This window comes from Staurois parvus, unplaced genomic scaffold, assembly GCF_062004578.1.
Source record: "Staurois parvus isolate SC_StPar_1 unplaced genomic scaffold, SC_StPar_1.0 ptg002229l, whole genome shotgun sequence".
NCBI lineage: Eukaryota > Metazoa > Chordata > Amphibia > Anura > Ranidae > Staurois > Staurois parvus.
The window spans coordinates 78397-93220 of NW_028320025.1; the positions used below are offsets into that span (position 1 = coordinate 78397).

General features: G+C 44.0%; 1 protein-coding gene across 2 annotated transcripts in view; it reads left to right on the forward strand.

Moving 5' to 3' along the window:
• The window catches only part of LOC149431507 (NACHT, LRR and PYD domains-containing protein 3-like), a 93481-nt gene that overhangs the window by 53309 nt on the left and 25348 nt on the right, over positions 1-14824 (forward strand). For both annotated transcript variants that reach the window (XM_089665523.1, XM_089665522.1), the window contains exons 7-9: positions 502-666; positions 2695-2859; positions 5511-5675. In XM_089665523.1, the coding sequence (XP_089521649.1) occupies positions 502-666; positions 2695-2859; positions 5511-5675 (495 nt within the window). The remainder of the gene's footprint in view (positions 1-501; positions 667-2694; positions 2860-5510; positions 5676-14824) is intronic.

Consider the following 14824-nt stretch of genomic DNA (forward strand, 5'->3'; position numbering starts at 1 on the left):
ATCTGATCCTAATGCAAGTGATCAGAATCTCATACAAATTTTTTTCTTCTGGCGTGGCCAACTGCTAATCAGTGCTGGAAGATCTCGCAATTACTGAACATTTGTTACCTGATCAGCAGAGATAAATAGAACATCAGATAAAATCCTCCCGTCCAATCACTAGCATGGCTGATTCCGGCCTCACACTGTCTGCTGATCCCATTCATGCTCCATACACAAGGAGATGATAGCACAATACGAGTCATGTCAGTGGTATTCTGTGCTCATCCTGTGTATGGAGATATCACCGTCTCTACACATGGAGGACAATATTGGGGGGTCTACTCCATTATAACATTTGTCTTATAAAATTCTATTTCCTGGAGATTTATAAAGTGATGGAATATAAATGATTCCAATAAAGAGAAATGAGTTCCATCCATGTAGAGAATAGTTCCATTCATTCCTGGGGGGGGGGAGGGATTCATTTTCTTCTGGTAACATTCTTCTCTTCTTCTACAGATTGGATAATAATCACCTGACAGACAGTTCCTGCCCCCTCCTGGCATCTGGAATAAGAAATAACCCGACACTGAGGACACTGAACCTGTCTGGGTACAATCTGTGGGGTCCTCATTTCGAGGACCTGATGGCGGCTCTGAAAACAAGCCGGATAGAAGAATTACAGTGAGTATAACAGGACAGTTCTGGTGGCGCCTTACGTGCTGATGTTACGCCACAGCGGCTGGAGCGACGGCCATCTTGGTATGTGTTTTACACACAAATGAATTGTTTATCCACGTGAATTGTATTTTAAGCTTTTAATAAATACTACACTATATGCTGAACCTTGGGCTCCTGTGGTGAGCATTTCCCCCTAGGAGGATTCCCTTATCGATTTTCTAAAGTCTATTTTCTGGAGAAGTCCGGTCTGCATATAAGAAATGCCCGTAGCGAAAATAAAGAAGAAATAGCGCAGGGCATACATGACTAGGCCCAGAGTGGGGGAAGGAGGAGCAGAAAGGGTTAAGGTTAGCTCCAGGGGGTTTGTTATTGATAGTGGGGGGTATCTGATTGGTAGAGGTTGGTGTAGGTGGGGTTTGCTGCACCTTAGGGTGGGGGGTTCTGTGAGGGGGCGTCAGTTGAGCTGGACGGCAGGAGTGTGAGCTTCCCTCCCGCCCTCCCTCTTTGGGTGAGTATTGGGTCCCTCCAGGAAGAGGGGGGGTTATGTTGGTTCATGGGTGGTTGTTGGTCTTTGGAGGCGGTTCTTATCTTGGAAGGTAAACAACAATGGTGTGGGACCCATCAGTGGTATGGGATGCCTGGGGACATTCCCAGTTAACCAAGGTTTAACTGGAAGGTGGTGGTGCTGCACTGCGGACGGTATGGGTGTCTCCGAGCTGGTTGGTTGCGGCTGGAGGCCTAGTGTGTATGGTTGTCCGCAGGTGCATTTCGGATTGTTTGGGGGTGCCTTCGAAGACCAACAACAATTCTTTGGGTTTCTGTTATAAGGAATGGTTGGTGTATTTTAACTTGAGTTGTTGGCCATTTACTCCAAAATTGGTGTTATGTCTTTTGTAAGTATAATTGGTTAAGGGGAAGGGGATTGGAGCGGAACGGTAATGGTGGTAATGGGGAAGTGGACAAGCCTATCTCTGGTGCAATAGTCATGGCTCTCGAAGATCTTCTATGGAATCAGCACAAATGCGCCTATACCAGTAGTGTTCTGGTGAGTGCATATCCATAAGAGGTGGTGGATTCCCACATTACAGTATGAGCACCTTTTCAATATCTCACCTGGTATTGCTGAACCTTGTAGTACCACAGATTCCTTCACTGGATGATGAGCACTATTATATTTATCACATTGGTATTGCTGACACTTGTAGTACCATGGACATTTTATTTATTTTTTATTTTGTTTAATATTTGGTTACATGTGCAATACATTCAGATTTTGTCACATGGTCTAATAACATCAGGTGTTCACATTTTTCACCATAACACTTTATGACGGAATTTAATATTTAGCTCTGCACTTCCACTTCCACTAGTTCTTGTGGGATTTTTTTTACCTTTGTCCCATTTTGTGCTAGCAGCTCCTAATACTCAGCGCTTGCCAGATATCCTGCATTCCTTATATATAGATGACATTATAGATATTCATATACAGTACATGGGAATCTGATCCTAATGCAAGTGATCAGAGCATCATACAAATATTTTTCTTCTGGCGTGGCCAACTGCTATTCAGTTCCGGAAGATCTCCCCATTACTGGACATTTGTTACCTAGCGCCATGACGTCCTATGAGTACAGAGCTCTGATCAGCAGAGATAAATAGAATATCAGATACAATCCTCCCGTCCAATCACTAGCAATGCTGATTCCGGCCTCACACTGTCTGCTGATCCCATTCATGCTCCATACACAAGGAGATGATAGCACAATACGAGTCATGTCAGTGGTATTCTGTGCTCATCCTGTGTATGGAGATATCACCGTCTCTACACATGGAGGACAATATTGGGGGGTCTACTCCATTATAACATTTGTCTTATAAAATTCTATTTCCTGGAGATTTATAAAGTGATGGAATATAAATGATTCCAATAAAGAGAAATGAGTTCCATCCATGTAGAGAATAGTTCCATTCATTCCTGGGGGGGGGGGGGGATTAATTTCCTTCTGGTAACATTCTTCTCTTTTTCTACAGATTGTATGTTACTAACCTGACAGACAGTTCCTGCCCCCACCTGGCATCTGGAATAAGAAATAACCTGACACTGAGGACACTGGGCCTGTCTAAGAACAATCTGGAGGGTCCTAATTTCGGGGATCTGATGGCGGCTCTGACAACAAGCCGGATAGAGGAATTACAGTGAGTATAACAGGACTGACTGAGACAATCATATTCTGGGACAGATTAACATTCAATTGTCTAAATCTTCGGATCTTCTCTAACTCTGTTATCAGCAATAAATTAGACTTTTTCTACATCTGGCCATAAGTGGATCAAATATGGACAGGTTTAGTAAGGACCAGCCGAGATCTGACCCATCTATGGGCAGGCTGGTTGTACTGAAGATGATCCGTCAATCACATTCAGTACAACCGTCCTCTGGGACTTTTTGCATTCGATCACTGCTGGAGGTCTATAGCAGCTAACAGTGATCAGTGTTCTGCTGGCAGGGAAGGCTTCCTGTTGGCAGAACACAGTTGTGCGGCAGGAGTGATTCCCCCATCCATTCTGACTGTGTTGATGGGGGGATTGAGCAATTGTCTTTCTTTCCACCCGTAGTGGAAGGAAAGAATATTGTATAGTCTGTAGCTTACTTAAAGCTCCCCACACACAGTACAGTCTGATCTCACAATCTTCTTTACCTCCATTGCCTAATTGGATACAAACTGACTGGATACATTGGGTAGGTCCTCATATGATATAAAGTTGTACAAACAGCATAATATCAGATGGTAACATGGTGACCCTATAGACTATAAAATGTAAACATTAAAGTGTTACTAAACCCACAACAGTACAATCAGTCTGTAGATGCAGTAAAGCGTGCTTGTGATACTCACTGTGGAACCTAAGGGGTTAATCCTCTGCACTGTGTAAAAAGGCAGATTGATCCTTTCTGCTCTATTCCTCCCCTTTTTCAAGTGACCACCTCTTACCTTTTGATAAGACAGACTGAACTGCAGGCATTTTGCACATACTCAGTTTAGTGTCTATTGCTAGAGGGTTTTTTTTTCCTTGGGAAGGTGCATGTGATCAGCACAGGGCTTATCAGCGCTATCCAGACAGAAATCAGAGGTTCTGCATCCTCCTAGAGCAGAAAGATAACTCTTCCTACAAGCTATAACCAGTGTTCTGCTGGACACTGATAGAAATCAAAAGACTGCTCTATACTGCTGATGAGAAAAGGTATTTATCAGTTTATATTTACTAAAATATTTGCATTTCCATGTTGTGTGTACTGTGGGAGACCAGATAAGGTGAATGCAGGGTCCGGCGAGAGCGGATATAGTGAATGCGAAGTCCGGGGAGAGCGGATATAGTGAATGCAGGGTCCGGGGAGAACGGATATGGTGAATGCGGGGTCCGGGGAGAGCGGATATTGTGAATGCAGGGTCTGGGAGACCAGATATGGTGAATGCGGGGTCCGGGGAGAGCGGATATAGTGAATGCAGGGTCCGGGGAGAGCAGATAAAGTGAATGCAGGGTCCGGGGAGAGCGGATATAGTGAATGGGGGGTCCGAGGAGACCGGATATAGTGAATGCAGGTTCTGGGGAGACCGGATATAGTGAATGCAGGGTCCGGGAGAGCGGATATAGTAAAATTAAGGTCCGGGGAATGTGGATATAGGGAATGCAGGGTCTGGGGAGACCGAATATAGTGAATGTGGGATCCTGGAAGAGCGGATATAGTGAATGAGGGGTTCGGGGAGAGCGGGAATAGTGAATGCATGGTCCAAGAAGAGTAGATATAGTGAATGCAGGATCCGTGGAGAGCGGATATAGTGAATGCAAGGTCTGGGGAGAGCGGATATAATGAATGCAGGGTCCGGGGAGAGCGGATATAGTGAATGCAGGGGCCAGGGTTTATATAGTGAATGCAGGGGCCCGGGTTTATATAGTGAATGCAGGGTCTGGGGAGAGCGGATATAATGAATGCAGGGTCCGGGGAGAGCGGCTATAGTGAATGCGGGGTCCGGGGAGAGCGGATATGGTGAATGCGGGGTCCGGGGAGAGCGAATATAGTGAATGCCGGGTCTGGGTAGACCGGATATAGTGAATGCGGGGTCCGGAGAGAGCGGATATAGTGAATGCAGGGTCCGGGGAGAGCGGATATAGTAAATGCAGGGTCCGGGGAGAGCGGATATAGTGAATGCAGGGTCTGGGGAGAGCGGATATAGTGAATGCAGGGTCCCGAGTTTAGTAACACTCTACATTTATTTTGGTATCTGTATAAATAGATGACATTAAAGATGCTCATACATGGGAGAATCTGATCTTAATGCAATGAGTGATCAGAGCATCAAACAAATTCTTTTCATCTGGCGTGCTATTCAGTTCCAGAAGATCTCCCCATTACTGAACATTTGTTACCTAGCGCCATGACGTCCTATGAGTACAGAGCTCTGATCAGCAGAGATAAATAGAATATCAGATACAATCCTCCCGTCCAATCACTAGCAATGCTGATTCCGGCCTCACACTGTCTGCTGATCCCATTCATGCTCCATACACAAGGAGATGATAGCACAATACGAGTCATGTCAGTGGTATTCTGTGCTCATCCTGTGTATGGAGATATCACCGTCTCTACACATGGAGGACAATATTGGGGGGTCTACTCCATTATAACATTTGTCTTATAAAATTCTATTTCCTGGAGATTTATAAAGTGATGGAATATAAATGATTCCAATAAAGAGAATTGAGTTCCATCCATGTAGAGAATAGTTCCATTCATTCCTGGGGGGGGGGAATTCATTTCCTTCTGCTAACATTCTTCTCTTCTACAGATTGGATGGTAATCACCTGACAGACAGTTCCTGCCCCCACCTGGCATCTGGAATAAGAAATCACCCGACACTGAGGACACTGGACCTGTCTGGGAGCAATCTGGAGGGTCCTCATTTCAGGGATCTGATGGCGGCTCTGACAACAAGCCGGATAGAGGAATTACAGTGAGTATAACAGGACTGACTGAGACAATCATATTCTGGGACAGATTAACATTCAATTGTCTAAATCTTCGGATCTTCTCTAACTCTGTTATCAGCAATAAATTAGACTTTTTCTACATCTGGCCATAAGTGGATCAAATATGGACAGGTTTAGTAAGGACCAGCCGAGATCTGACCCATCTATGGGCAGGTTGGTTGTATTGAAGTTGATCCGTCAATCACATTCAGTACAACCATCCTCTGGGACTTTTTGCATTCGATCACTGCTGGAGGTCTATAGCAGCTAACAGTGATCAGTGTTCTGCTGGCAGGGAAGGCTTCCTGTTGGCATTGGATACATTGGGTAGGTCCTCATATGATATAAAGTTGTACAAACAGCATAATATCAGATGGTAACATGGTGACCCTATAGACTATAAAATGTAACCATTAAAGTGTTACTAAACCCACAACAGTACAATCAGTCTGTAGATGCAGTAAAGCATGCTTGTGATACTCACTGTGGAACCTAAGGGGTTAATCCTCTGCATTGTGCAAAAAGGCCGATTGATCCTTTCTGCTCTGTTCCTCCTATTTTTCAAGCAACCACCTCTTATCTTCTGATAAGACTGGCTAAACCGTAGGCATTTTGCACATGCTCAGTTTAGTGCGTATTGATAGAGGTTTTTTTTTTCTCCGTGGGAGGGTACATGTGATCAACACAGCACCAATCAGCGCTGTCTACACAGAGATCAGGGGTTCTGCATCCTCCTAGAACAGAAAACTCCTCCTATAAGCTTTAACCACTGCTCTGCTGGACACTGATAGAAGTCAAAAGATTTCTATATACTGCTGATGAGAAAAGGTATTTATAAGTTTATATTTACTAAAATAATTGCATTTCCATGTTATGTGTACTGTGGAAGACCAGATATAGTGAATGCAGGGTCCGTGGAGAGCGGATATAGTGAATGCGAGGTCCGGGAGAGCTGATATAGTGATTGCGGGGTCCGGGGAGACAAGATATAGTGAATGTAGGGTCTAGGGAGACCAGATATAGTTAATGCAGGGTGCGGGGAGAGAGGATATAGTGAAAGCAGTGTCCAAGGAGACCGGATATAGTGAATGCAAGGTCCAGGGAGAGCAGATATAGTGAATGCGGGGTCCGTGAAGACCAGATACAGTATGGTAAATGCAGGGTCCAGGGAGATCAGATATAGTGAATAGCAGGGTGCAGGGAGAGTGGATATAGTAAATGCTGGGTCCAGGGAGACCGGATATAGTGGAGGCAGGGTCCAGGGAGAGCGATGTAGGGTCCGGGGAGAGCGGATGTAGTGAATGCGGGGTCCGGGGAGATCAGATATAGTGAATGCAGGGTCTGGGGAGAGCGGAAATAGTGAATACGAGGTCCCGGGAGAACTGATATAGTGATTGCAGGGTCCGGGGAGACCAGATACAGTGAATGCAGGGTCCGAGGAGATCAGATATAGTGAATGCCGGGTCCAGGGAGAGCGGATATAGTGAATGCAGGGTCCAGGGAGAGCGGATATAGTGAATGCAGGGTCCAGGGAGAGCAGATACAGTGAATGCAGTGTCCGGGGAGATCAGATATAGTGAATGCAGGGTCCGGGGAGAGCAGATATAGTGAATACGAGGTCCCGGGAGAACCGATATATTGATTGCAGGGTCTAGGGAGATCAGATATAGTGACTGCAGGGACTGGGGAGACCAGATACAGTGAATGCAGGGTCCAGGGAGATCAGATATAGTGAATGCAGAGTCTGGGGAGAGCAGATATAGTGAATTCAAGGTTCGAGGAAAGCGTATGTAGTGAATGCAGGGTCTGGGGAGAGCGGATATAGTGAATGCAGGGTCTGGGGAGAGCGGATATAGTGAATGCAGGGTCCGGGGAGAGCTAATATAGTGAATGCGGTGTTCGGGGAGAGCGGATATAGTGAATGCGGGGTCCGGGGAGAGCTAATATAGTGAATGCGGTGTTCGGGGAGACCGGATATAGTGAATGCAGGTTCCTGGGAGAGCGGATATAGTGAATGCAGAGTCTGGGGAGAGCGGATATAGTGAATGCAGGGTCCGGGGAGAGCGGATATAGTGAATGCAGGGTCGGGGAGACAGGATATAGTGAATGCAGGGTCCGGGGAGAGCAGATATAGTGAATGCGGGGTCCGGGGAGAGCGGATACAGTGAATGCAGGGTCCGGGGAGAGCGGATATAGTGAATGCAGGGTCCGGGGAGAGCGGATATAGTGAATACGGGGTCCGGGGAGAGCTAATATAGTGAATGCGGTGTTCGGGGAGACCGGATATAGTGAATGCAAGGTCCGTGGAGAGTGGATTTAGTGAATGCAGAGTCCGGGGAGAGTGGATATAATGAATGTGGTGTCTGGGGAGAGCGGATATAGTGAATGCAGGGGGCAGGGGAGAGCGGATATAGTGAATGCAGGATCCGGGTTTAGTAACACTCTACATTTATTTTGGTATCTGTATAAATAGATGACATTAACCACTTGCCCTCCTGAGGATTTACCCCCCTTCCTGACCAGGCCTTTTTTTTGCTGTTTGGCGCTTTACTATTTCAACTGATAACTGCGCGGTCATGCAATGCTGCACCCAAACGAAATTTTGAAAATAAACAATATTTTCTACTTTCGGCTATAAAAAATATATCATAAACTCAAAGTTAGTCATAAATTTAGGCCAAAATGTATTCTGCTCCATGTTTTTGGCAAATAAAATCCCAATAAGTGTATATTGATTGCTTTGTGTGAAGTTATAGCGTCTACAAACTATGGGATAGATATTGTAATTTATGCCATTTTTTGCTAAACAGCACTGCACTAGTTTAACTGACAATTGTGCGGTCATGCAATGCTGTACATAAATGAAATTTATGTCCTTTTCTTCACACAAATAAAGCTTTCTTTTGGTGGTATTTGATCACCTGTGCGCTTTTTATTTTTTGCACTATAAACAAAAAAACCCCCAAAATTTAGAAGAAAAAAAAACAATTATTTCTCATTTCTGTCATACAAAATATCCAAATAACTCAAATTTTGTCATAAATTTCGGCCAAAATTTATTCTGCTACATGTTTTTGGTAAAAAAAAATCCCAGTAAGTGTATATTGATTGCTTTGTGTGAAAGTTATAGCGTCTACAAACTATGGTATAGATAATTTGAAATTTACACAGCTTTTACTTTCTGACTGCCCATCACATTTCTTGAGGTGCTAAAATTCCCGGATAGAACAAACACCCCCAAATGACCCCTTTTCGGAAAGTAGACACCCTAAGCTATCTGCTGAGAGGCATATTGTGTCCATGGAAGATTTATTTTTTTTCCACAAGTTTCTGGAAAATGATAAAAACATTTTTTTTTTTACACAAAGTTGTTATTTAAATTATTTATTTCTGGCACAAGCCATAGGTATATGTGGAATTACACCCCAAAATATATTCTGCTAATTCTCCCAAGTATGGGGATACCACATGTGTGAGACTTTTTGGAAGCCTAGCCACATACAGGAGCCTGAAATCCAATGACCACTTTGAAAGCCTGAAGGTGCGTAACTTCCTCATTTCACTTCCTCACTACCTATCACAGTTTCGAAGGCCCTGACATGCCAGGAAAGCACCATACCCCCCCAAATGACCCCTTTTTGGAAAGTAGACACTCCAAGGAATTTAACAAGAGGCATGGTAAGTATTTTGCAGATCTCATTTTTTTCTCACAAGGTTTTGAAATCTAAAAAAAGAAAAGAAAAAATATGTTTTTGTTTTCTTTCTTCATTTTCCAAAAACTTGTGGCAACAAATGAGATCTGAAAAATACTCATCATGCTTCTTATCAATATCCTTGGTGTGTCTACTTTCCAAAAACTGGTCATTTGGGGGGGTTTGGTGCTATTCTGGCATTCCAGGGCCTCTGAAACTGTGATAGGTAGTCAGGAAGTGAAATGAGGAAATAAAGCCCTTTAAAAGCCTGAAGGTGCTTATTGGATTTTGGGGTCCTGTACTTGGTAGACTGCCAAAATGTCTCTTACATGTGGTACCCCCATACTTGGGAGAAGTAGCAGTATGTATTTTGGGGAGTAATTCCACATATACATATGGCATGTGTGAGCAATAAATTATTTGTAATTTTTTTTTTTCTTTGTCATTTTCCAAAAACGTGTGGTAAAAAAATAAATTCTTCTATTGATTCAACATGCCTCTCAGCAAATAGTGTGGGGTGTCTACTTTCCAAAAAGGGGTCATTTTGGGGGGTGGGGGCATTTTATGCCCAGCATTAGAAGTTTAAGCCACACATCACGCACTCGTCTAACCACCTGAAGACCAAGCCTTTTCTGACATTTTTTGTTCACATTAAAAAAATCAGTATTTTTGCTAGAAAATTAAAGTGAACCCCCAGACATTATATATTTTTTAGAGCAGACACCCTAGTAAATAAAATGGTGGGTGCTGCAATTTTATATCTCACATAGTACTTACACAGCGATTTTTCAAACGCAATTTTTTTGAAAAATATACACTTTTTTTCATTTTAATGCATAAAAACACATTATATTGGCCAATTATTTGGTATGATATAAAAGATGATGCTATGCTGAGTAAATAGATACCAAACATGACATGCTTTAAAATTGCGCATGCCCTGTGCAATGGCGACAAACTGCATACATTTTTAATATCTATAGGCAACGCTTTAAAAGCTACCATTTTAGATTTACAGAGGAGGTCTAGAGCTATAATTACTGCCCTTGACCTGACGTTTGTGGCGATACCTCACATGCATAGTGCAATCGCTGTTTCCATACTGGCACAGGGTCAACGCTCACGACCACAGGTGCGTGCAGGTGGGTGAGGGTACTTTTTTTCTGATTTATTTAATTATTTTTACACTGTCCATTTTAATTTTTTTTTTTTATCACTTTTAATGCTATCTCAGGGAATTCAAATATCCCCTATAACTTCAATGGGCATTGTTATATATTCTTTTTTGAGAAATCTGGGGGTCTATCATACTCTGGATATCTCTTCTGCCCTTACATTATCTAATCAAAACAAGATCGGTGTGATCAGATGCGTTCCCAATTTACAAATGGCGCTGTTTATATCCTGCGCAACTGAAGTGATGAAATGCTCATAGCTTCTGATTTCTTAGAGATGATTGGCACCATTCTGGTCTCCAATCAGCTCTATGGTCAGCTGGCAGAAACACCGGCTGCATTCTCAGGTTTCCCCGATGGCACGGGACTGCCCAAGAAGGCCGTGGAAGGCAGCAGGGGAGGGGGGGCATTTTCTCCTGTTGCTTGTAAAAGCAATCCTGCAGCTAATTAGCCACTAGGAATGCTTTTACATGAAAGCCGATCTCTGGCTGAAAAAAACTATACCTGCAGCTGCAGGCATCACCCTGGTATAACCATTCAAAGTCCAGTGATGTACCAGTACGTCTCTGGTCCTTGTTGGGTGTATATGCTATGTTCTTTTTTTCTTTATACAGCCTGTGGACTGAATAAAAAAAAAAGAGAAGAAATCTCTGCCAGAAAAAGTGTGTGCTATGCCCACCATTAGAATACCTCCCTGCATCCACCCACTTCTAATGGTGGGCACACATGAAATGTGAAAACAAATATAAAATATATATGCCGAAGCATAGGGGCCATCCACCCACTGGCCACCCCAGGCCCCCATGCTTCGTCATATATGCTTTTTTTTAAACTGCGGATGAAAAATCTCATCCGACAGCGCTGCCCACACTGATTTATGTATATTCTGAGAGCAAGTTCCTGTTGCTGTCAGAATAAACAGGTCAGTGCTGCAGCTGAAAGCATTCCTGAAAACAGAAATGGTTAACAATAAAACAGTAACAATAAAACAGTAAAAGTAGAACAATAACAAAAATGACAACCACAAAAAAAACTATAACTATTTTTGGTTTTTAAAATTTTTAACTTATTTTGGGATTTGTACTTTTAATTTTTTTTTTTTTTTTTAACTTCCTTTTTTTTCAAACTTTAAACATTTTAAAAACAGATGGTAGGATCTCTCCAAATGCCAATTTCCTGACTGCCTACCATCTTTCGAGACCCTGTGTAAATGTGCCCTGAACTGTGCCGTGCTGTACCCTATAGTAATAATCCACTAGTGTATGGTAGAGGCGGAAGCAGCCCTTGACGCAGAGGCCAGGTTGGTCAGGACAGGAGGGACAACAAAAGCGGTTGTCACGCCTAATTCCACGTTTGCTACAGACACATCTTTTTTGGGGGTTCCTTTGGGTTGGGGTACTAGGAATGGCATCGGGAAAATGCCTCTCATGCAGCTGGCTAACTGCATCTGGGTTGGGAGTTTGGGGCATAGCACCTCTTGGATACAAAAGGGCCTTGATGATATCTTCCTGGAATTTTTGTCCAGTTGCTTTGTAATGAACAAAAGCATTGTATATAGCCAACTGGAATAAATAAACAGACACTTTTTTGTACCAGCGTCTGGATTTTCGGGAAACTAAATACGGCTTCATCATCTGGTCATTGTAGTCCACCCCTCCCATGTTAAGGTTATAATCATGGACACAGAGGGGCTTCTCAACAACACCAGCTGCCGTGGAAATTTGGATGGTTGTATCTACGTGAATGGAAGACAGAAGGTAAACATCCAGTTTTGTCCTTCCACTTCACTGCGAGCAATTCTTCGTTTCTCAAGCAGGCTTTTTCCCCCTTTCTAAGACGGGTATTTACAAGCCGTTGGGGGAAGCCCCGGCGATTAGTTCGCACAGTGCCACATGTGCAAATTCCAAGATTGTACAAATGTTTAAACAGTGGCACGCTTGAATAAAAATTGTCCACGTATAAGTGGTACCCCATATGGAAAAAGGATGACACCAAGTCCCAAACTATCTTGCCACTGCTCCCTATGTAGTCTGGGCATCCGGGGGGCTCCATGTGACTATCTTTTCCCTCATAAATCCAAAACTTACATGTATATCCTGTTGCCCTCTCACAGGTCTTATACATCTTGGCCCCATATCTGGCACGCTTGCTGGGGATATACTGTTTGAATACAAGGCGGACAGCAAATTGAATGAGGGACTCATCGATGCAGATGCTTTTCTGGGGAGTATAGATATCTGCAAATTTTTGGTTAAAGTGATTTACGAGGGGCCAAATTTTGTGGAGCTGGTCAAATTCAGGGTCATCCCGAGGACGACTGAGTGTGTTGTCGTTGAAGTGCATAAAACGCAATATCATCTCATATCTTTTCCTGGCTACGGCAGCAGAGAACACGGACATATGATAAATTGGGTCTTTGGACCAATACAACCGCAATTCATTTTTTTTATTAATGCCCATGTTGAGGGTTAGGCCCAAAAAAACTTTATATTCGGAAACCATAATGGGTTTCCATGCGAATGGTCTGGCAAGGTTTGAACTTGGGTTGGCGGCGATAAACTGTTGTGCATATAAATTGCTTTGATCCACAATCAATGCATAAAGATCATCTGTCAAAAACAGCTTGAAAAAATCAAGGGGAATATTTAAATTTGCTGTTTCCACCTTAATTCCGGGTTGGGCAGTGAATGGGGGAAGTAAGTGTGCTTCAGAATTTGTGGGCTGCCAATCAGGATTTGCAAGCATATCCGGAAGGATACTAGGGGCTCTACGGGCCTGTGTGCGAATTCTTGGTGGCCGCGGGACACTACTTGTGCTCGCTACCGCACTAGCTTGTACTGCACTTGTGGGACTCGCCATGTCACTAAGTGATACTGCAGTGCTGGTATGTATAAGACCAGGATGGACTAGGCCGCTGGTGCTCGCCAGTTCACCAAAAGGTAGTGTGGCACTAGTACTGGCAGTCTGCTGCATATGAGAGTCATCATGTGTTTGTACCACCTCAGCAACCTGAAATTGGGGTCGGGTATGCCTGATCTTAGCAGGAACCTCTTCTCTGTCGTCTGAGCTACCTGTCAGGGTGCCTCTGCTGTCTACAGGTTCGCATTCTGAGCTGGATTCTGTCAGTGAGTCTTCCCCTTCGCTCTCACCTGACATGCTCAGAATCCTGTAGACCTCTTCACTAGTGTACCTTTGCTTGGACATTTTGGCCACTAGCTTTACAGGTACCTAGTGCAACTCACAGGAAAAAGAGCGCCTGGCTGTCAGGGACTGCTTGAACCGCTACAAAAAATTTACCGACAAGTGCTAACAGATCAGGCCTGATTCTGTGAACACTGCGGTTTTGTGTATAATGTATCAAGTGACAGTTATCTACTGACACTGCACTTGCTGGGGGAGAAGGGGGGGTAAGCGTAGGGGCTAAACGCAGGTGTTGGCAGGTGTCGGAGCTGATCCCGCTAACGCTGCGTTTTTTGGGACACTATACTAATGTGAATGCTGGTATAGCGCTGATCTGATCAAAGATATTTATCCAATCAGACACTATACTAGCAATGGAGGTTTAGTGTACAAGTGAGCGTGTTCCTGGCAATCAAGGGGTTAAATGTGATTACTCTTGTACTAGTGGGCAATCTGACGCTATCTGGGAGGAGCGCTAACTGATGCTAACACTATTGGAAGTCGCCAGCAACACTAATACAGTGATGAGTAAAAATCTGTTCACTGTAATCAATGACACTGGTGACAGGGCAGTGAAGGGGTTAACGGGGGGGCACGATCAAGGGGTTAAATGGGATTACTGGTGTACTAGTGGGTAAACTGGCTCTATCTGGGAGGGGCACCAACACTATCGGAAGTCGCCAGTGACACTAATACAGTGATGAGTAAAAATCTGTTCACTGTAATCAATGACACTGGTGACAGGGCAGTGAAGGGATTAACTGGGGGGTGATTTAGGGGTTAAATGTGACCTAGGTGTGTTCTAACTGTGGGTATGTGCTGTTTTACTCACGATTTGTATGTCTTCTTCTCTCTCTGGGACAGAATGTGCCCAGGCAGAAAAGAATGACATCATATCCTGTCCTGTATAACTGTCAACAAAGGACAGGATAGGACTGGGACTGATCATCCGATTTCAGCCAGACATCACTGGCTGAAACCGAATGATTGATCCCTCGGGGATCAAATGGTGACACCAGCGGGTCGGCAGGGGCACGCATGCGCCTCCCCCCCACCCGCGAAAACACAGGGAGCGCGAGTGACGTT